The sequence below is a fragment of the Ursus arctos genome, unplaced genomic scaffold, assembly GCF_023065955.2.
Source record: "Ursus arctos isolate Adak ecotype North America unplaced genomic scaffold, UrsArc2.0 scaffold_25, whole genome shotgun sequence".
Lineage (NCBI taxonomy): Eukaryota > Metazoa > Chordata > Mammalia > Carnivora > Ursidae > Ursus > Ursus arctos.
Window position 1 is genome coordinate 30,250,858 of NW_026622930.1, and position 23,113 is coordinate 30,273,970.

Consider the following 23,113-nt stretch of genomic DNA (forward strand, 5'->3'; position numbering starts at 1 on the left):
CTGCACCGGCCGGGTGAGGCGTGAGTGTCCCATGGGTGAATGGACACCCCAGGGAAGCCAGCCAGGCATGAGCCATATCACGGTTACAAAACCACAGGCAGGCTCCTTAGAACGAAGTGGACACAGGGTACACCGGTGTGGGGAGGTGCGGAAGAGGTCAAGCCAGGGCTGACGTTCCCACAGAAAGGCCCTGCACAGTGGGGAGGCCCCCACTCCAGGACCTGACATGGGCCCCCTCCAAGATCCAGCATTGGGGTACCCCCCACACAGGGGGCAACCCACGCTAACCTGAGAGGCGTGCGCTGCCAACAGGGGAAGACAGCTGTTGTCTGCTAAGGAGCCCTCGTGGGTGTCCGCTCCCTCCTCCGCTGCCCCATCCCTTGGAAGAGCTGGGTGCTGAGAAAGCAGAGGGCGCGTGGTCGCAGAGCGGACCGACCCCCTGCTCTCCGGCCAGCAGTCAGGGTGTCCACTCGAGGTGGTGCCGGAGCAGCGGGGGGAGCAGGAGCTAAATCAAGCCAGAAATCCAGGTGTTGTAACGGGTGGAACTGAGCTTATAAATAAGGGAAGAAGCCAGGAAGTTGTCGTAAGGGATCCACGGCACAGTGGAAGGGAGGCGCAGTGGAGCACCGCAGAAAATTGTGAGCACAGAGGACACGCTTCACGTCTGTCCCCAGGGCCCCGAGATTCCTCGGGGGGCTCTCTATCCTGAGTTTTCAAGCACTGGGGAACCTCAGTCACCAGCGCTGTAGCTTCGAGGTGGAGGGGGGCCGTGTTGAGAGCTCAGGGGGGGAAGCGCATTCAAGCTGTTCCATAAATGCGGTCTAGCGAAAGCAATGGACATACGACGCACCCCATCAGCTGTGAAACACAAGGCCTTTTGTTCTTGGACAATGTAGAAATTGCAAGTTTTTAATCAATATGAAAAAGAAAACACAAAGATAGTCTATGCGGTGATAGTTACCAGACTTGTTCACCAAACATTCCTAATTCTACTCTGGGCACTTACCAGCTGCCTTTGAGTTAGGTGGGAACCATGCGCGGTTTGCTTTAGTCAATGAAACGTGGGCCAAGTAACATGTCACTTCCAGATGGAAGCTTTAGGAACCAGCGTGCAATTTACCATGCTCCCCTTTTTGCCCCCACAATCATGGAGGATGGAGTCTCCCTCAGCCTGGGTCCCTGAGTGAGGACAAGAAAGAGGAGCGCCCCCTGCTGACGTCTCGTGGCTAAGTTGCAGGAAGGAGAACACCTTTGAAATTGAAGCCATTCAATTTGGGCTACTGCAGCTGATCCTGGTCTCTCCTGATGCTTATGAGTAGGTTAGCAATGTGCCCATTGCCGTTGCCTAACCACGTATGCAGCCCCTCCACCGTCAAGTGTGTGAATGACCAGGGTTGTCCTGGTCAGGTAGGCTACGTACAGGATCGTGGACCATTAGCTAGAGTCAAAGCTGTGGGCAAAGGGACCCTCATAGAGTGCCCCTTGTTTAAGGGAAAGAGGGAGGTGCAGACAGAGGAAGGACTGAGGCTGCATTGGTGAGGTGCTGGCTGGGGGTGACTTGGAAGAGTAGAAGGAATCGGCCAGAGTGCTCACCCAGATTTGCAGAGAAATAACAAGAGAGGGGCGCCTGGGTGGCTCAGTCGGTTAAGCGTCTACCTCCGACTCAGGTCACGCTCTCAGGGTCTTGGGATCAAGTCCTGCATCAGGCTCCCTGCTCAGCGGGGAGTCTGCTTCTCCCTCTGCCTCTGCCTGCCACTCGCCCTGCTTGTGCTGTCTCTCTTTGTCAAATAAATAAAATCTTTTTAAAAATTAAAAAAAAAAAGAAATAACAAGAGAAACCTGTGTCCCATACTTAGCACCCTATTCAGTGGGCAGGCATGTAACTAAGGTCATGACCCTTCTCCGTATGGATTCATGGAAGTCACACAAAAAGGAGTAGTGATCCAGGCTGTAGGGAGGAGGGCTTGATTTCGTAGCCCAGCAGGAAAAAGGTCAAGTTTCCCCAGTCCCCACCTGCACAATGGAACAGAAGGCAAGGGCCACAGAGCAGAAGGTGGGAGTGCTGAGAAGGTCTGCAACCACACTTGTGGCCTCGTGGGTCATTCGGGAACTTGGGAGTAAATGGCCAGGTGACCAGCCTGGCTCTCTGAGATTTTATCCTACAAGGTGTGGGTGCTGCCAGCTTCCCATCCCCCCTGGATCCCCTAGAGAACCAGGGGTGCCTACCAGCCTACCCCTCCTCTGATGGCAGCACAGGCCCAGCGGTACTCCTTTCCCACGTCCCGACTGAGAAGGTCCTCGCTCTTTCCCTCCCCACAGAGGCCAGGGGTGGCTCAGCAGCCTCTTGGTGAAGGAAGAAATGGGGTGGATCCATCTTTTCCTCGACTGCTCCTAGTCATGGTCCTCCTGCCCTTGCGGAAAGCAGAGGGAGACTGAACAGGGCTGCAGGGCCGGCCCGATACTCACATGTGACCTCAGACCTGTCCTCCCCCACACCAGGCTGGGTGTCTCTGCAGGAGGCTAGGTCTGCCCCAAGTCTTCCACTGCTGTCCCACATGAGCAGAGGCCTCCCTTCTCCCCCCCCAAATCCCTGAAGCCCGTGATAGGCCTCTACAAACCAGGGGCTTTTACTGAGACTCTAAGCTGCTTAGAGAAAAATGCTCTCAGAGCCAAATGCAACCACCTGGGGTCTGAGCGGGACAGGAGGGGAGAGGCTGCTGTGCTAGCCCCTGACGGGACGCAGCGGGAGTGGGCAAGACAGCTGAGGGTGGGTGCCACCAGCAAGTCTCAGATCCCGAGTCTGGATCGTGTAGCGTGGAGAGAAAGCTGCGTCTCGCTGGGCTGTGGTAATCAACAGGCCGGGACGTGTAGACATAGCGCGCGCTGGGGCCGGGAGTGAGCCCGGAGACGCGGTGTCAGCACCAAACCCGCCCGACGACAGGAAGGGGTGACACTCGTTCCCAGGAACACTTAGCTGTAGAAAGGGTTAGGAGAGAATTTTCAAGAGGAATTACCTTCTGCTCGCCAGCAAAGGGCAGAGGGCAGAGTGTGGCAAAGGAAATCTGGAGGGGGTTCTCAGAGGGTGGTGGGGAAGCCATTTCCAAGGACAGCTGGCCCAGAGGGGGTGAAAGGAAGAGATGCTCCCCTCGACTGCCGATCCCCACCCTGAAGCCCCCCCAGCAACGGGAACCAGACCAGCAGCCTCAACCAGAATACCCCAGAGTTGGCATGGGCCCCTTTGGGGGTCTGCACCCTGTCTACAGCTGCTTCCCACTTGGGGTCTTGAGATGGGGCTTATGGCCGACGTGCCCACCCCTACCGGCCTGAAGCTACGGAGCGGGCTTCCCTCCCAGCCCTGCCCCCACAGCATGGCCTGAAACATTCCCGACCTTCCAGTGACAGTTTGGGGCTGGGGGGGCAGCTGTACAAAGATGCCCAAACATGGTAGGTGAGGGCCAAAGGGATCACTGTCCTCACAGCAAAGTGTGGTGACACCTCGAGGTCGCTTCAGGGTTCCCTCCTAGTCTGACAACTCGGACTGCCTAGAATCAGAGTACCCGGACCGGGGAAAACCACCAAACTTTTAAGAAAGAGAAACCTTTCCATCACAGGAAGCCACCCAAAGAAAGAGGCAACAGCTACCAAGCTTTACTCATTTTTATTTTTTATAAATCGAGCTACAAATACCTCCCTCCCTCCTCACAAAGGAACACAACACAGCCTACACGTGTGAGAGAGACGATGCCAGGCTTGGGGTCGGGGAGGTTCTGAATTTCCACAGGGAGGCGCCCTCTCTGTATTTTCATGCTTCCTCCAGGCCAGGGATAGGGGCCGGGCCTCCTGGAAGGTCCATCCAGCTCTAGCACGCTGTGTCATCTGGTCCAGGACAACGGGGGAGGGGGGCTCCCTTTCCTCTTTGCCATGTTGGGATGAGGCCTCCAGTCACCCCAAGACAACCTCTAGGACCTGCTCAAGAACCTTCTCTAGCCTGAGGCCCCACGAGAGCATGTCCTGAGGAGGCCGTGCTCCCCCGCCCAACTCCGCCCTGGGCACTCCCTGAGCAGGGCCTCGAGTGGGCCCGTGCCTATGGTGCCGATGCCTCCCGGGCCCGAAATGGGGTACACGGTCTCCTGAGGTGGGTGCACTTATGGGAATGCTGGGTGGGATACGAGATGAGGCCAGATGTCCAAGAGCAATCGAGAGGGACAGCAGTCCTGGTCTCCCTCCTCTGATGCTGCCACGGCCGCTCACGGGAAGAGATGCTCAGTGTCTCGTGTTGCTCTCCGTCTGAAGGCTGTCTGGATGGGCTCGGCCACCTGGGCAGAGGAAGGCTGGGCAGCCTGCAGTGGAACCCCAGCAACATGTCTGTGGAAGGTGAGGCCCAGATTTCCCCCTAGCTGGGTTATTAGCCCTATACTTCGGCATTGGGGGAGGGGGGGCAGAAGTACAAGGCCCAGGATCCGTTTTGCTCTGGAAATGGCCTTGAGCCTAGAAGCCCTTAGGAGCATTTGAGGGAACAGAAGACCCTCAGTATTGGGTTAAAAAACAAATAAACCACTGAGTTACCAACAAGATGACAAGCCATACTCCTCCCCCAGGCTTGTCATCACCACTGAGGACAGGACGGCAGGGGAGATACAGAGTGGAGATGAAGACCCTGTCTGACCCCACTGCTGAGAGGGCCAGTCTCGGGAAGCCTCGCTTGTGTGTTTGCAGGGGGCTGGCACCGTGCTGGCCTCTGTCCTCTTCCCTCCACTGCTTAAACATCCAATGTCTACTAAATAGAAGGCCCCACTGTATGTCTTTTTCTTCTTTGCCTCCCTTCTCGTGCTTTACAGAGTAGATGCTAAACACACGTGAATTGGTTTCAAATGACCTAGTGCAAACCGTCTGAGGATTGTCTGCTCAGTGGGTGACGAGGATCCTGGCGTACCCACGGACGGATTCGGGGCCGCCTGAGGGTCCGGGGAGCAGGACCACATGGGCATGGGAGAACTGGTGCCTGTGTGGGCTACTGCCCTCCCTCTGGGGGCAACTCCCATCTGTCCTCCAACCCAACCTCCCTTTGGAAGGCCACCCACCCAGGGACCTGCCAGCTCTGACAGGCAAAGCCAGGGCAGGACCCTCCTCCCACCAGAAAAGGACCAAGGAGTCTACGATATGATCGCAGGGCTCCCGTCTTTATGCATACAGGGGTCGGTCTCCAGATGGAATCCAGGTGGGCTGGGGATACAGTCCCAGGTTCTAGAAAGCTGGGCCGTGTGTCCAGAGCCCCCCCACCGGGAGCAGGGAGAGGGAGGGGAATAAACAAACAGCAATGTCAACGCCTGTACAAAAGAACTATACAATTTACATATATATTTATGTACAGTATATAAATCTCTTTCTTCTCAGTCCCAGCAACAAACACCCTCCCGCCCACCCCCCCCCAAAATCCCCTCAAAGTTGTCAGTAGCAGATCCGAAAACTTACAATAAGAGAGAGAATAAACAGTCTTTTTCCCTTTCCTTTTCCCACTGTGGTATTAGATACTGGTGTTTAAAAATGAAACCAAAAAGAAAACACGCAAATGAGAGTTATCAAAAGTGCAAACACGGTGGGTACCACTTATGTTACACGGGATGTGGCCGGGCCGGGGGAGCCGGTGGCGGGTGGTCCTTCCTGCCTCCCAGGTCTCTCCACCTGCCCTTTGGTTTTCCACTCCTTAGACAAGGCGTCCTACTGAGAAGGGGAAGCAGAAGCAAGAGGTCAGAGGTGGGTTTATGAGACGCCCCACCGCACACATCCACTCCCTCCCAAGGGCAGCCTGTTAGACACGGGCTGGGCAGGACGCAGGGAGCCTAGACTCGCAGATGGGCCCGAGTTTCACCAGGCCACGCTTTGCCACCGTTGTGTACCACAACGGCCCCTGCAACAAGTCTGGCATTCCAGAGAACGAGGCCTTGCCGAGGAAGCAGGGCTGGGGGCGTGCAGTCTGTAAAAGCCATACTACTCCCAGAGAGCAGCCTTTCACCCGGGGGGCGGGGGCGGGCATGCCTTTATACTCAGGGACCGCAGGATCCCGCAGCACGAACCAATCTTTCCCTCGTGTCCTCAGCAAACAAAAATGGAAAACTGGGCCAACTCCTCCACTCCTGCCGTACTACCAATGCTGCATTTAGGGGGCCCACGGAGGGGACCCCAAAAAGAAGGCAACTTACTGAATGGGTTTGGGCCTGCTCATCTTCCCTGGGGGGCGCTGCCAAGACTACCACCTGCAACAGATAGGAACATGTGACACTCCAGCGCCGCTGACCCGAGAGCCGGTAGAGACTCCGGCGTGACTCTGTGCTTGGGCGCCTGTCCCCCCAGCCCCCAGAAGGAAGAATGCATTCAGGACAGAGCCAGGTTGTGTGGCCGTGCTTCCTGTTCTGTGGGGGTTGGTGGCCCTGTCCTGCCTGGGTGAAGCCACTGCTGGCCAGCACCCTTAAACACATCCCTTTTCTGTGAGGCCAGGCGCTCCCTGGGTGCCTCTCTGAAGCCCCCTGAGCTGTTAGCTGAGAAGGGCTTTGATGCAGATGGACATGTGCATAACCTTTTGAGTCCTAGTTCTCTGAGTCACAGAGCACCAGGGGTGGAGGGACTCTCAGTGACCATCTGGTCCCACCCCTTCACCTAATGAATTTGGAAACTGAGGCTTGGAGCAATTGAGAGAGTTAACCAAGGCCCAAGTCTCACTCTGCTAACACCCACTCTGCCCTATAGGGTGCTGATGGGTCTTGGAGGCTCCTACAGGGCCCAGGGCTCCTTGAGGAGGAGTGGGAGCTGAGAGGCCAGTGCACCAAGAGCTGGGCCAGCACTGTGTGACCCCTGGAGGCCATGTGACTTTGTGCACCCACCCTAACGCCGTTGGGTCAGTCTACAGGATGGGACTTGAGGCCACAGCTGTGCGGCCTCGCTCTGCCTCTCACAGGGCTGCCTTGAGGACTGACTGAATGCATGAAGTGGAGAAAGGGCTCTGAAGAGTATGAAGTGTTGCGGGAACCCACACCCACCCATGGGTCATGCGACCCCACAGCTCAACGCCCCCCTCTCCCAGTTCTGCTAACATTCCTAAGACCTGAGAAAGAATGACAGAACCCAGGATGGGAGGCCAGGTGCGGGGTAGATACTGATATGTCCGATTTTACAAACGAGGAAACAAGCCTGGAAAGAGTGATGGGTTCGGGGGCCAGCAGTGGGCAGCGACAGAATCCCACCTGACTCCGGATCCCACCATTCATCTGCTCCGTCCAGCAGCGGCCTCTCTCAGCGGGAAGCAGACAGATTCACACGGAGACACTGGCCTCCTGGTAGCGCCCGCCAAGCGGAGACTCGGGAAACGAAATGCACGCCCGGCTGGGAGGATCCAGCCCCGCTCGTGGAGGCCCACGGCACTAATCTTTTACCCAAATCCCGTCATTTACCCCACGGAGCAACTCTATAGGATAGTTACAAAATGATCCAACTGTCCCCGTGTTATGACAGTGGGACTGAGACTTGCAGATGGCACAGCTTCTGCGTGTGAACTCAGGCGTGGCTCTGTCCTCCCAGGACCACACTCTTAAGGGGAGTTGGGGGTGGGGGAGGAAACGCCAGAACGCAGGGCAGGCGGCATCCTCGGGCAGTGCCAAGGGGGGGTTGGGAAGTTTCACAAACGGAGGAACTAGTTGATGGTCACTGTCCTGGGAGGCATCAACCTGGGTGACCATCAACCTGCTGAAGATGTTTTACTCACCGGGAAGGACCAGCTAAGAAAGAAGGCCTGGCCCTCAGAGTGTCTGACCCCTTCCTGCTGTGCACACAGCTCAGCTCCCCTGTGAGCGGTTGGGTTAGGAAAAATACCTGTGTTCACGAGGCATTTCCAGAAAATGTGGTCCCTGAGACCCAAAGCAACACTGGTTCCTAAACCGCGTGTGCCCCCCCCTCCCGCCGCCCCCTCGAGCCCCCCACCTGGCCTGCAAGCCCCTCTCAGCCCACCAGAGGGCACCACATGACACCAGATGACCAATGCCTGGGCTCAGGCCCCACAGACCTTCTACCCAAGTGGCTTTTCTGCGGCTCCAGCTCTGCGGAGCAGAGGGCCCCAGGGAAGCTGCCTTCAGCCCGTGAGCACGCTCCTCTCCTACTACCAGTTTCCTTTGTGCATTCCCCACGAGCCAGGTTACTGGGCTAAGTTCCTCACATGCCCCATCTTCACGCCACATCTATGAGGTAGATACTATCATCTCCACTGTGCAGACAAGGAGACTGAGGCTCAGAGAGTTTAGAGGACTTGCCAAAGATTACAGGGCCAGCGAGTGTCAGAGCCGGGATTAAAAGCCAGGTGTGTCTGACTTCAGAGCTTCTGTTCTTACCCACAGCCCCAGCCCCCGCCTCCCCTATGCCTCTCACTAATGGTCCTTTCTCCTGCAGGCACTGCCTGCTTAGAAACTATGGGTCTCCCTGCTGAGTTTGCTGGTGGCTCCCTGCTCCCAGCAGCCTCTACTCCCGTTCACACCCCCCCAGGTTGGGTCTGCTTCCCCACTTCTCTGGACTCACCCCTGGTCTTGTCTCCCTTGGCCTTCCTCAGGCAAGCAAGTCTGGCCTGTTCACACAAGGGACGATTTTCGAACACTCTGGAGTCCTTCTCACGGAGGGGACAGCATTCTGGCTTGGAAATTCTGAGGCGGGGTCCAAGTGCCAGCAATGATGCTACCTCACGTGTGACCTCTGACCTCGAGCAAAGTGCTAGTCCTCTCTAGGCTCATCTGGACACCTCGACCGCAAAATGGCCTGAAGACACATGCACACACAGATGTGCACATACACACCCCAGAGAGACACGTACAGACACGCACGCAGGCATGCCCCATGTGCAGACCACACACACACACAGGTGTGCACTCAGACGTGCACACAGACATTTGCCTACACACACAGACGTGGCTGCGGGGACACGCACAAACACGCCTGTGCACAGACACACACAGAGACACGCGCAGAGACACAGGCGCCCCAGCCATATTTTCAAGCAGGCAGTGTGTTCTGGGATCAAGAGCCGTCCCAGAGCTCTCAGGCCTCTCCTGTCCCACTCCTGGGGTGAGGAGCTCAGGAGGGAGGTTGACAGTGTTAGGCCAAGAAAGTGCTGGGCTGCGCTCTGAAGCACTCTAGAGGCCTCCCCGGACGGCGCTGTGAGGGTACCTGGACACTGAAACCTCGGCCGAGTGTGGGGTGAGGAGGAACAGGGCTCCCTAACTATCACATTCCAGGTGACAGTTTTCCTGGGTGCTCCCCTCAGGTCCTGCGCAGCAGCCAGGGTTGGCAGACACCTGGTGCCTGGTGAGACTTCAGAACAAGGTTCAAAAGCCCCTCTTGGCTCTGTGGACAAGAGGTCACCACACCCGGCCTCCCCTTGGCATCTGAGGGCTGCGTAGACCAGAGGGGACTGAGGGCAGAGTCATACGGGTCCGTCGTTCCTCGGCGCTTGTGTGCTCCTGGGTGGGCCTGGACTCTACACAAACACTGTGTGGTCTCTCTCCAGTACTGGTCCTCTGCCCGTGCTCTGGGAGACGAGCGCAGGCCCCAAGTGTCGCCACAGTGGGCAGCCCCCTCACTGGGGGGACATGCATTCACTCGGCTGATGAGGATGCGATGACGCCAATCACACACTGGCGGGGGGCCCAGGGAGACTGCGCTACAGGTGGTGAGTGCGGCTCACCAGGCAATAATCTTAAGAACAGGAATGTCGAACTTCTATCCAGTTCCTCCACTGTCTCAGGCCCTGGATAAACGCTTTCACTCACTGTCCCACTGAGTCAGCACAACAGTCCTAGGGGGTAGATGCCCTGCTTCGCCCACTTTACAGATGCAGAAACTGAGAGCCAGAACCGTCGCGTCGTGTGTATACGGCGAAGCAGCTAGTCTGCGGCAGAGGCAGGGTCTGAGTCACGACACTGCACTGCATCCTGGGGGAACACAGAGGCGTCCTCAATCAGACAGGAGTGGCCAGAGCCATGAGCTCACTCACCCAGGGTCACAGGCCCCGGAGCCGGGGTCCCTCGTGGTCACTCATCCACTTCCTGTGCTACCCGTTGCGCTCGGTGTCAAGTGAGGGTCAGCACCAGGAAAAGCCCTTGTGTTTTCTTCCGGGGCAATCTCTGCTTTACCAAAGCTTCCACTTCAAATAAATTGGCATCACCCGCCCAGACCCTTCACCTGCACCGCAGAGCCACCCACCCTTCAGGTGCGTCCAACTCGCCATGTCCAAACCACCCTGGTGGTCTTCCCCCTCTCCCTACTCCTGCTCTGCTCTTCCTTCCACGTTGCCCCACTCTGTGAACAGACCGCCCCCCCAAACCAACCTCCATCCCTCTGTCCCCTCGGTCACCAGAAGCGCAGCTCTAGCCATCTTGCGTCCACTCACTTCTCTTCACCCCCGCTGCGCTCTCCTAACTCGAGCCTCTCATCTCCCGCCACAGCCTCCGGTGGGTGCCCTGCCTTGCTCATCTCTAACCCATTTCCCGCACTGCAGCCAGAATGATTTTCTAAAGCAAAACCAATCCAATTATTTCTCTGCCTGAACCCCTATGACAGCTCTCCGCTGCCCTGAAGAAGTGAGACTCTTCCCTTGCCTCCTGCCCCCCCCAGTTCCTGCCACCTTCCAATACGCATTTCTGTCCCACTAACCTTTCGGTTCCTTTACTACTGTTCCCTCACCTCCACACCGTCACTCTTCCGTTGCCATAGCTGAGAACACCCCTCCCTCCACGGACCCCCTGGCTCGGCCATCTCCTACCCATTGCTCAGGTACTGGTTTAGACCAGGGCTCAGCAAACTGACCGTCAAGGACTAGGTAGTAGATATTTTAGGCTTTGTGGGCCACGTACAGTCTGTCATTTGTTCTTCTTTGTTGAAAATTACATCCCGTTAAAAATATAAAAACTACCCTTAGCTCACAAGGCATACAAAAATAGGACTAGACGGGGCTCGTGGGCCATGGTTGGTTTAGACATCACTTCCCGCACCACGTTTTCCAAGGCTGTCTACCCCTGAGCTAGTTTAAGTGCCCCTACATATGTTCCTACAATACTCGCACTTGTTCTATCATGACAGAATCCATGTTCTCCTCCTCCTCCTGGGCTCCCAGCCTTCCTCACTGTGGGGTGTGGTCTGGTGGCCGTTCCAGCCCGTGAGATAGCAGAGGTCATGTGTGTCACTTCAGGACTGGCCCATAAAACTCCCCCATGTGCACTGCTCTGTGCTTGACTCCATCTGGCTGACTGGGAATGGAAATGAGCCCCAGGGTGACCTTGAAGCCACATAATAAAGATGTCGGAATCATTCTCAGCCAAGATCTCAGAGTGACTACACAGAGCAATCTCCACTCTTATGTGTCCCCCTACACACACACACGCACACACACACACACACACACACACACACACCATGACCTGGAATCATGCTGAACTATTACATGGGCAAGATGAACAAATTCTCCTGTGTTGAGCCATTACATGTGCGGGTCTCCTTGTCACTGCAGCCTGGCCTAGCCTAACACACTCTCATAGCACTTAGCACAATGTCTGTAAACACTTTCATATCTACCTCCTTGGTAGACTGTGGAAGGACAAGGATTGTATCTGGCAACTCCTTTGCTGCACCAGGCAAATAGCATAGAGCATAACACACTCTCGGCAAGTAGCTGAATACAGGAGCACCGGGACCCCCTCTATGGGAGGAGCCCTTGGTCCCTGCACCTGGGTGCGCCACGTCCTGGAAGGCCAGGAGCACGGGAGCAAGCACTCACCTTCTTTGCTAACACCCAGGCAGCCCTTCAGCTCGGGCAGTGAGATGACCTTGTCCTTGTTCAGGTCACAGTAGTCAGTGAAACGCCGGGCACACTTCTTGGGCTTGGCTTTCTTCTTCACGTAGCGCTTGAAGGGTTTCATCTCCCGCTTGTTGATGTCGCTGCTGCTGTTGCTGTCGAGCTGGCTGAAGTACCAGTGCACCACTCGCTCCTCCAGGGTGTGGCTGGGGTCCGGCTCTGAAAACCTGAGCCACAGGCAGACCCCCGGCCCGCCCCCGCCCCAGAGATCACCACTCAGGATCCTGCAGGGACCATCCACCCCGTGCGAGTCTCTCCCACGTGGTCAGAGATCACCACTCAGGATCCTGCAGGAACCATCCACCCTGTGCAAGTCTCTCCCACACGGTCCTTGCACTGCGCTGCTGGCGGCCGGGAAGAAATGGCTCTTCCGAGCCAGAGACCTCCCAGCCCCACTCAGCTGGCAGCAGGATCAAGACATCCTATCCAGCTGGACGCTCAAGACGGGATAGTTTATTTCTCTAGGGTCCCTAAGGGGGTCCCCCTTATTACACGAGCCTGTCTCGCCTTCTACCGTAGCCAGGAATGTTCTTGCACAAGATGAGGGTGCCCCAGATATACTGGCTAGATTTAATTCACCTGACCAAACCGCAGCTGGGATCCAAGCTGTCTTCCTGGCCTGGTGTTCGCAGCAGGACAAGCTGCTGTTCGCACAGGAACATGAACGCTCAACAAATGGGACTATGGGAAAGCGTGCTCTGAGCACACACACACACCCCAACACCAGGCCAGGTTCTGTGACGAGCGCCCCTGGCCTTGAACTGCTCAATGTCTTGGTGAGACAGAGCCAGATTCACAGACATCAAGCAGTGACAATTCGGTGTGAAGCTCCCACGGCCTGTCACTGTCAGGCACCAAGTACGGTAGGAATTGAGAGAAGAAGGTAGTTGTGATGGAAACAAAGGTTCTGAAACTGGCAAGTCCCAGACCTTCTAGGGGTAGAGGTTTTAAGTCTGGAGGTCTGGGATAGACCTAGGAAACCACAGGTATACGAGACCCCCTGGGGATTTTGCTCAGAAGTACCAGACTATAGCAACCACGAAGGCTCCTGGGGATCAAGGTGCACAGTAATGACCACACATCTAACACAGTCCTGTCTACACAGTACATAAAGCAGCAAGACCAATGTTTTTATACACATACCCTACCCATCCATTTGATTTATGTATGCGCTATCTCCCCCCCCACACACCAAAAAAAAGAAACATTCAGAGTGCTAGCTAATATTTAAAACTTTCAGAGCCAATGACAGTTCTGTTCCAGAGGGGGTGACTGTGGCTCCTGTTCCCAGGGCGTGGCACTGAGTCAATATGGCCCAGGCGCTTGCGTTCAAAATCCTGGGCAACTTTCCCTCTGTGGGGGGAGTAAGGCTGAGGTTGGGAGGCCAATACCTTCAAATAGTCTACAGGGCACTGGGTTAAACTACAGCACCGCCATGGATCAGAAGTGGAAGCAGAGGGGCTCACTGTCCCACAGGGATCCCCGACCAGGGGTTCCAGGCTGCCAGCACATTCTGAAATTGTATCTGGCAAGAAAAATATCCAAGGCACTTGTCAATACCTTGGGGTTCTTCCCTGGGGTTTGCTGAGTTTTCCAGAAGGGAGGGGAACCATCTCTGACCCCACCCTTATGAACGAACCAGCAAACTCTTTCCCTTTCCCACCCCCAAGTGACCTCAACGTTTAGGGGAAAAGAAGTCTCATTACCACAAAAAGCTCCGCATCCCTGCTAAATGCCCATCGCTAATTAACTGGATTGCAGTCCTGGGCAGGCCCCCTGGGCATCCTGGGCTGATTCCCAGACAGCACAATCACTCGATCTGCCAGCAGGACGTCATCCTGACAGGTTTAATGCAGGGAGTACCTGGGGAAGGTGTGAAGGACCATGGGCCCTGGGCTCTTTGGGGATCTGCCTAGTCTGTCATGGAAGGGAGGCTCAGAAGGTCTCTGAAACAGACATGGAGTTATCGGTGTGGAACTTGGCTTTCTGTCTCTGCCAGCACATGGTATTTGGTGTTTTAGAGCTCCATTTTACCCACAACATTCGATCTCAAGCCTGCAGGGTAAACCAGGTGAGCTGCGGAAAATTCTCTATCAAGATGTCCATGGCACAGGAGGGAAGGTGGCCAGCTCCCTCTCGGGCACCCTGCCTGCCTGTGTTACCCAAAATGTGAGAGAGGCCCCTGGGGCGTGGAGGAGCGCCAGGAAGGGCCCCAAGGGAGGCGCCCCAGCTACTCCCACTGAGTGCTCTCCCCCTGGGCCCCTCCCACCAGGGGCCATGGGAGCCCCATGGCGGCAAAGGCAGCTCTTTCTTTAACCTTTAGGCTCAGCATAGCGTCATGTCTACCTAGAAGCTAGAATAATAAAGCTTCAGTCGCCGAGCGGGGAAGGGATGAGGTCATCCCGCCCAGCCGCCCTGCCAGGAGACGCCCGCTGCCTCCGACACGTGTTGCTGGGGCTCCCGCCTGTCCGGCTCTCAGGGACTCCTCCGAGGGAGCCCCCCCACCTTCCTTTGGGCTGGTCCGCGCAAGAAGCAGCTCTTCCCCCCACTTTACTACCTCTGGGAGTTTCCCCCCACGCAGAGTAACCATCATTTGGCTCCTGCTCCCTCTTCCTTCCTTTTCTTCTGACTCTCCCTCCCTGCCCGTCTCCCTTGTCCCCCTGGTCTGCCCTCCTCACTCCCCCAGGGTCTTACAGCCATGACCCCTGGCCTGACCTGGCCCTGGAAGCTCCAAAGATACTCACTTCCCCAGGAGAAGTCCTCCGAGGCCCCTCCAGGCAGTGCGTCTGGCTCCCTCGACCTTGCCACATCCTCAACCTGCCCCATGGACCCCAGGGTCCCCCCTCTTCTTTCTTCTTCCCCAGCTAGCGTAGGGCTCCCTGCTTCTGAACTCCTTTGACTTCCAGAAACCCACATCCCACCCCCACTCCTGATCACAGAGCCCGGTTCGACATGTGACCCTGGCAGCACTAGGGTCCTACTCTGGAACCCAACGCTTCCCCCTGTCCAAGCTCCAAGTGCATTTATAGCAAGAATTTCTTAGCTTTGAGGGATCATGGACCCTTCTGAGAACCTACACAAAGCTATAGTCTTCCTTGGAAAATGCATACGCACAGAGCACTCTGCTGACTTTTGAGGCTGAGTGGACTCCCTAAAGCTCATCCAAGCTCATGGACTCAGGAGAAGAACCCTTGATCTAGAGGGAAGGAAACTCCAGCCATGGCCCCAGAAGAATGTTTAACCATAAGCCTCCTGGAAGGAGATGGGACAAGACAATGGCTGGTAGTTGGGGGGGTGGTTGTTGGAGATAGTTTCCAACAAATATTTCCAACAAAATGTAATAGAAAACTACTGAAGGCATTTAGCCTAAAACTTTGAAAATGAGGTTTCTGGGTTTACAACAGCCATAAGTCCATACCACGCTTCATACAAGATCAAGTTAAGACTGAGATGTTTAGTCAAACCGGCAGTGGGCATGCACGTGTGAAAGAGCCAAGGGAGGCCTCAGTTAGCTAGGGAGAAGCTGAGATTTTCCCAGGGGAGTGCTGGATGGGTAGGGCAAAAGGGCCTCCCCCAGAGTTTCTAGAAACCTCTCAGTCTTCATTGGAGTCCCTTCCATCACAGTTAGACTCCCCCAAACTTATCCCTGACCTCAGGGATACCCCACTGACCCCTCCAGCTCTTGCAGCCTTCTAGAAGTATCCTCTAAAAACATTGGCAGCTTGCACTCCTAGCTCTAGGCTTACTTACACTGGCACCAAACCTCCACCCTTCCTCTCACATATGTACGCACAACCCCTGCTGGAGATCAGGGCTGCTGGAATTCAAACTGCTTGTCGGGCGAGGGCTGGGGAGCCTACATCAGAGGGCGAGATGGTTCCTTAAATCACTTCATATCACTGGTTCGTGCCACGGGCCTCCCTACAGGCGAGATTCCACGCTACTGAAAGGACTCACTGGGTGTGCAGAGCTACCCAGGCTTCCTTGGATATGGTATGGAAAGTCACACCCAAAGGACACCAAATTCCAGATTTTAGAAAAACAAATCCAAAGACTGGTGTCAGCTCTGTCTCTGGGCAGTTTGGGTGGCTGTCCTGTTGACTCCTGCCTCCAGGGGTGAGGAAACCCACTCGAGCTAGGTCTCTCCCCAGACCGGCCCCACCGAGCTGTCTCCCGGATGGAGAAGTGACAGGTGCTCCCCTTCTCCTGCAACACTTTGCTTCTGCAACTTCACCCTGCCAGGCCTTGGCTGCAACGTGCGGCTGGAGAGCCAGCCCCATTCACCACAAGAAAACTTGCTTTGGCCAAGATCTTGGGCCTTGTTCTGCTGTCCCAAGCAGTTTTAAAGAAGGTGAGGCAGGACAGCCTGGAAGCACTAGCCAAGCCAAGCAGACCAACTGAGCCCCATCTGGAGAGGGGTCCGGGCCCTGCCAGCTGTGCGGGTGGGTGGGGCTGGGAAATGCTAAGTCAGCCACATTTCAGCCTCTTCCTTGCAAGGCCATCAACAAGTAACCGCGCTAGCAGGAAGGAAGGAGCCACAGTATCAGATGGTTTCTCCTTGGGGGACCACATGAGGGGCCAGAAGGCTCACATAAGACTATCCCACCTCCCCTCAAAGCTGACTTTCTCTAGGGTGAGATGGAGAAAGGAGAGGGTTTCCCTGCTCGAGAAGACCCTGCCAGCTGGGATCTCAGAACTCTTCCTTTGGGTCTGATACATGCTAATGGGTGCCATGGGAGGGCTGATCTAAGGGGGAGCTCTCCTCCTGGAGCCCTGGTGGGAAGGACATGAGGATATTCCAATCATCCCCCAATCCTTCATTGAGAACTGCCATCCTCCAATGATACTTCCCAGCTGCCCCTCCCATGCGCTAACCACAGATGGTTCCATGGATACCCCATTCTACTTTGCCTATTCTTAGATTTGGGCAGTACCGCTTCCCTGAACACCCCCCAAATCAGGCTGGAAGCCCAGAAAAGGAGGCAGATATCTCCCCTCCCTGCCATGTCCTATAACTAACAGGTCTTCAAATCTGATTAATTTTGCTGCTAAAGCTTCAGCAAACCATCCCTCCCCCCATAGCTGTAGTGCGGCCTCTCCTCACCTGTCCCTCTGATGATGGCTGTGACCTTCCTCACCCCATCTTGCTCCCTTCCCACCCAGCTTTCCTAGAGCCTTCAGGATGATTCTTCAAAAATGCTCAACTAATCACCGGCATCGTGCTGCCCCCGGCATGAACCACAAGGTCTGGCATGATCTGGTCTCTGCCCAAATCTACAGCCTCACCTGCCTGCCTCCCAGATTTAAGCCATACTTCTTACGACTCTTTGCACGGGCCCTACCTTACGGCCCCTAAGGCCCCTCTGCCCCAGTCCATCTAGGTTGGGGCATTTCCCCCTCACACATGAAGATGTGGCTCAAATGTCATCTCTAGGAAGCCTTTCCTCCCATGCCCTCCCGCCCCTGAGTCCTTGAGGCAGTTTCCTGGCCTCTATTACCACACTGACTTCTTAGTGCAATCATGGATTATACACCCCTTCTCTCAACCAGACCGAAGCTCTTCCAGGCCAGGGACTGTGCCTTTGTCCCCATGTGCCTCCAGAACCCCACACAGAGCTTATAGCAGGGAGGAGAGCACAATGTAAGAGTTCATACAAAGCCCAAATCTCCAGGCCCGACAGGTGGTAGGTTGGGGAGAAGACATGACTTCTTTTTCCCCTCTTCCCACTGGCCCCAGCGGATGTCCAGCCTTAATTACCAGACCCTGAGAGGAAGGAGGAGGGATCAGATATGCCTTCCTTGACTTCAGCCTGCTATGCCTACAGTCCCCATGCTGCCTGAATTCAGGGCCAAGGCCAAAACCCAGGCAGCCTGGATTCCCAAATTCTCTTCCACAGCCCTACTCCAGACGTGCCGCCCAACCTTCAGCAGCCCTGTGCCTTTGCTCTTTCGTCACAGAAGAATGCCTGGCCATCCACATGGTACCCCAAGTCTCTTGGGCCCCTGCAGCTGTAGGGCCCTGGTGACAAAGGAGCATCATGGTGAATTTGATGGCCAGGGTTGGCCTCACAGTGAGTCTTGCAGCAGGTGGTGAACCTGTGATGAGTAGGGTAAAGAGGCCTTACCGAGGCGGGCCTCTCTGTATCGCACAGGGACCCCCCGTCTATCCACCCATCCTTCTAGCTGCTTGTTCGTTCAACACATACTTACTGATTGAGTATCTGCTATGTGCCAAGGACTATTCCGAGTTCTGGGAATATAGCAGGGAAGAAGGCAGACAATGTTCTTTCTCTACAGAACTTAAATTTTCATTCAGGCGGGGTGAGGCAGACAATAAATAAACAAACCAGCAAAACCTCAGCTAGTGTAAGTGCTTGGCTGAGAAATGAAGAAGAGGTGTGGTGACAGAGGGTGACTGGCGGCCCCCTTAGATTGGGTGGTTGCTAAGACGATGACATTTAAATGGGCAATTGGGGCTGGTCACAGGAAGATGGGGCCTGATATTTCCGGCTGAAGCAGCCGCTGGCATGGAGGTCTGGGTGGGGGGGCAGGAACCGGAGGCTTCAGGTTCGAGGTCTGTTTGAGGAACTGAGAAGGACCAGCAGCTGGAGCACAATGCCGGGAGGAAGGGCACGGCCAGTGAGACCCTCCCGCAGGACGGTTCAGGTCAGACCTAGAGCTTACCCGAAATATAATGAGAGACCTTGGAGGGCTTGAAGCCCTGCAAAACTGGTAAGCCAGGCAGCGGCCTCCCGTACAAGTGCTTTGCTCTCCTTCTTCTCGCACCGCCCCCCCCCGCCCCCCGCCCCTCTTCCTGGATTTCTAAGCTATTTCTTGGTTCCTCTTGCCTGTCTTTTGATTACGAGCAGCCTCTAAGTAACACTGTTACCAGTGCGGTTCGAACTTTTCATTCCCATCAAAACCAAACACGGTTTGGCATAATAGGAGCTTAAAATGAAAAACATGTTTAGGAAAGAATATTTTTTTAATCTTCCCAGACCTGGAATTTTGAAGCCCATGCCCCCTCCTGGGTACTTTTTCCACTCTCTTCTAATAAACACAACTATCTCATCCTCATTTTTGCATGAAACAACAGGTATTCCAAGCATACATAACAAAGGCATGGAATACTGAATAAGCTTTCACCATCCCCCCCCCTTCTTCTCGGAGGTGTGGACACGGTCCTCTCTCCTGCAGAGGCCCAGGGCTGAGGTCGGAGCGCCTTCCGCTGCCTCCAAGCAGCTCCCGCCGGCCAGCCCGTCAGCCCCGTCTCCATCTTCTCAGACATAGCGCTGTGCTCCTCCTGGGAGGCCTGATCCCATCCACGGGGTGTGCAAAGCCAGAAACCAGCCCGAGAGCGCACAGGCCCGTGGGGCGGCCGAGAGTCAGCGCACCGGACCCCGAGAGTGGCACCCAGGAGGAGGCAAGCTGGGCACTCACTTGGAAGGGACCTAACTTGGGGTTTCCGGACAGCCGCCCTCATCGGCCTCAGGACGCCGCACCACTGACAGCCCTGCCCCCTACGCTGGATGCTCACCCTGTGGTTGTGCCGCTCGCCAGCCAGGCGGCCACACCAGGCCCTTTACAGGCCTGGGAGCCTGGACCTGTCACCGTGCCTTGCTGACGGCAGCTCTGGCTCCGGGCAGATGTGTTGGGACTAGGGCCCCCTCCTTGGGAGCCTCGGAGCCCAGAGGCAGGCTGCCCAACCCTGTGGAGCCAGGGTACTTCCTCCACTGCTGTAGGAGCCCGAACCCCCTACACACACACACACACACACACACACACTCACACACACACACACACCCTGTTGTGCCTCCCCTCTGGCTTCCCCTTTGTCCCTTCTGTCTCATCTGTTGCCACTCTCCTCTCCTCGTCACCCCGTCGTCCTCCCCAGCCCAGCCATCCTGGACTATGGATGTATCCTTCCTTGGAGCCACAGTATTCTTTCCCTTTTCCTGGGATGACTCTCCCTCTTTCACTGGCTAAATCCTACCCGTCCTTCAAAATTCAGCCCAGCTGTCACCTCCTCCAGGAAGCCTATCGGATTCCTCCAGACTGAGTTGGCAAATCTTCTCTGTTCTTCCACCTCATTTCTAGCACTTCACACAAGATTTGCAAGTATCTGCCCACAGCCTAGGGTGCCCACTAAGTGGCAGACTTTGAAGACACGAATAGGCCTCCCCTCCCTGCATTCCCAGTCCTTAGACCAGTGCTTGGCGTGCTGTGTCTGTTTACCAGGTGCCGAATGCATAGACGGGTGGGTGGCTGGATGGATGGATGGAAGAATTCGTGCTCCAACCACTGACCTAATGGGCCTGGCTCGTGAGTGCTGGGATGCTGGTCACGGTGCGGGCGTGCATTTCAGCCTCATGTCAGGACTGCCTCAGGCTGCATACCAGCTCCTGAACTAAGCCGGATTTGGATATGGCAATGTCCAATCCCACTGCCGGAGCCCTTGGGATTTTCAGGAAGCCAAAAAGGCACATGATTCCTCCCTTCCCAGAAGAGAAGAAAATCACCAAGTGCTCCTGTCCTCCCTCTCTGCTCCCATTACATACCCCTCCTCCTTCCTGCGACCAAGGACTCTCACCCCCGTGCATCCACTCCTGAGACTAAGGTGCTGGAAGTCTCCAGACACCCTGAATTTGCCTGTAATCAGGTAACTAAAAGGTAGAGACAAGCAATCCCCAAAGAGCAGGGAGAGAGGATGAGAAGATTTTGGGCAGAAGGTGGGACCGGCCCTTGTTCTGCCTAACCCCTCCCTGCTCTCCCGGCCTCCTGAAGCTTCTGAAAAGTCAGGGACCCACATCCCCCACTGGGCCTGAGTCCTGCTCACATTCTCACCTCCCACCTCCAGTAGGCGCTGCTGAGTTAATGGCCTGCACCATGTCAGTGGTGAGGGCATCGAGGAGGCTGGTGATAAATTCCATCTTCTTCCCTTCTGGACAGCCTGAAAGGCAGAGTGAGAGTTAAAGGCAGCTGTCAGGTAAGTCATCAAGTAAACAGCTTCTTCAGCTGCCACCATTTCCCAAACCTCTCCAAGTCATTCCTGTCCAGCCAAATCCACTCTGAGAACTGTTTATTGTTCAGATGAGTCTCATAAACCCCCGCAGTTCCTCTACCCACAGCCCACAAGGGACCGTCACAACAAAGAGAAAATAATGCTTTCACTTTCCTTCCATTGCACGAATTTTTGCCGAGTATCAACTGAGGCACTGTGTCAAATGTTAGAGATCCGGTACACAGGGTCCCTCTCCTCCCAAGTTCGTAGTCTACTGGGAACTCTGGGAGAGTCTGACTCTCTGGGAGAGTCATGCTGCAGTGAGACGAACACTGCTCTCCCGGGAGCAGGTGCTGAGGGGGCACAAGGGACAGAGCCCCCCCCCAGCAGTCAGTGTTGACTCAAGTCGCCCTACCCGTTTCTCTCTCCCAGAACCGTCTTCTTTCTTCACTTCTCTTCTCATGCAGCTTAGATGATGGTGATAAAACCTCCCTCCCTTTGTTTCTCGTTTGCTCCATTGCACTGTTCCAGCAAAACCCCAAGTCTCTCCCCCATGCACTAGTACTGCTAGTGTGAACAGCCGGGGGGGGGGGGTGTCCCTGTAAATTCGTGACTACCAGCCCCAACTGCACCTTTGACCCCCGTTACCACAACCCTCCTCTCTGCGGCAAAACTCTTCCCTCCACAAACGCTGCAGGTCTGTGGTGAAAAGTCACCTTCTCCGAGAAGCCGGGGGCCCTGAAGCAGATTCTCCCTGCCCTTCTCATGGCTGCCTGCTCTTTCCCTTCACGGTACCTGTCACGGCTCTGTATACCGGCTTGGATTCATTTATTTGTACATTCTCCGTTTCCTCGGCTCTGGGGACCCCATGTAATTCTGATCACTTGATCAGCGCCCGGCACATCGCAGAAGCTCAGCTCACGGTTGTTGAGGGGATGACCGGAGGGAGGTCCCCTGGCCTCTACGACTCCAATCTCGGGACAGGGTGGTTTTTACAACCGGACTTTCAGGAAGGAGCCTCTGCTTTCAGCGCTCAGGGTGGAGCCCTGATGGGGAGCAGGAAGGTGGCCCAGCTCCCCTCAGCACTGATCCCAGCTTGTCCTTGCTAAAGACTACCGTGTTCCAAGCCACCAATATTTAGTACCCTTGTTGTCACTCTCTGGCAGAGCCGACTATAAGTAAGAGAAACCCATCACAGCGGCCAGTTGGGGGGCCCCCTGCCCGCGTGTCTTGCGTCACATCCCAGTAAGAGTCCTGTGCCACCGGGATGCTGGTGAATGCATCGCTCAGGACTGGCCGCGGATGCTGCCCACGCCCCTCAGGACAGCCCCTCCCTGAAAGCTATCCTCTCAGCCCCGGAACACGGTTCCAATCAGCCCAGGCCGGACAAAGGATTGCAGGATTGCAAGGACACGATTTTAACCTGTTGACTACATTTTGAAGATAAAAGCTAAGAGCAAGGAGGAGAAACGATATGCTCAAGGGCAGCACAGGAGTAATTAGGGACAAATCCCAGCCTAGACTCAGCTCCCAGGGCTCCTGTGAGGCCCCGCCCGCCCACCCCTACCCCCCATCCTGCAGAAGGGGAAGCAGAGCCCAGCTGAGCAGAGGACGGAGCTGTTTCCACACGACGGGATGTGGAAGAACAGGAAGAGATGAGAGCATCACCAAGGGGCAGCCTTGTCTCCCACCTGGCAGCTCTCTGTCCTTGAAGGGGTCATCCACCTCCACACTCTTGGCCCTGGCGTCGCTCTCACAACTGGGCATCACGTAGCTGGGAAGAGAGACACGGGGGTGGTGAGGAGGGGCCGGGAACTGAGCCCACTGGAGCCACTGCTCGCAGCAACCACCTGTTGCCAAGAAGCCTCAAACTCCTGGGACGGGAAGCAAGATATCTCCTGTGCTGTCCAGCAGCTGCCCGGCGATCCTGGTAGCAATGTTCCCACTAAGACATGTTCGGGCACGTCACTGTCATCACTCCAAGAGCGATCTCACCTTCTGTCTGCACGCAGGACCTCTGGGATCCAGAGAACCTACGGACTCTGGTAGGGCCTTAACCTCTCTGCCAGTGAAGTGAGGTTCCGAGGGGCCACCTACTTTTCCAAGGTCACCCAGCTAGGAAGGGACAGAACTGTGACCGGAACCCAGGATCCAGGTCTTTTCTACCAGAGCCTTATCTGCCCCTGAGCAGAAATGTTCTCCTAGTGCCTTGACTCCCACAGGGCCAA

At 55.7% G+C, this 23,113-nt stretch overlaps 1 protein-coding gene across 5 annotated transcripts in view; it reads right to left on the bottom strand.

The window, feature by feature from the left end:
• Nucleotides 1-3,639: 3,639 nt before the first annotated feature.
• The window catches only part of SMOC1 (SPARC related modular calcium binding 1), a 153,105-nt gene continuing 133,631 nt past the window's right edge, over nucleotides 3,640-23,113 (bottom strand). For 2 of the 5 annotated variants that reach the window (XM_026519636.4, XM_048219850.2), the window contains exons 9-13: nucleotides 22,577-22,659; nucleotides 20,729-20,834; nucleotides 11,807-12,051; nucleotides 6,201-6,254; nucleotides 3,640-5,718 (exon numbers count right to left, since the gene is read on the bottom strand). In XM_026519636.4, the coding sequence (XP_026375421.1) occupies nucleotides 6,220-6,254; nucleotides 11,807-12,051; nucleotides 20,729-20,834; nucleotides 22,577-22,659 (469 nt within the window). In that variant the 3' untranslated portion in view covers nucleotides 3,640-5,718; nucleotides 6,201-6,219. Of the gene's footprint in view, nucleotides 5,722-6,200; nucleotides 6,255-11,806; nucleotides 12,052-20,728; nucleotides 20,835-22,576; nucleotides 22,660-23,113 lie in introns of all 5 variants that reach the window. The other 3 variants (XM_026519635.4, XM_026519637.4, XM_057318452.1) reach the window with 2 other exon arrangements.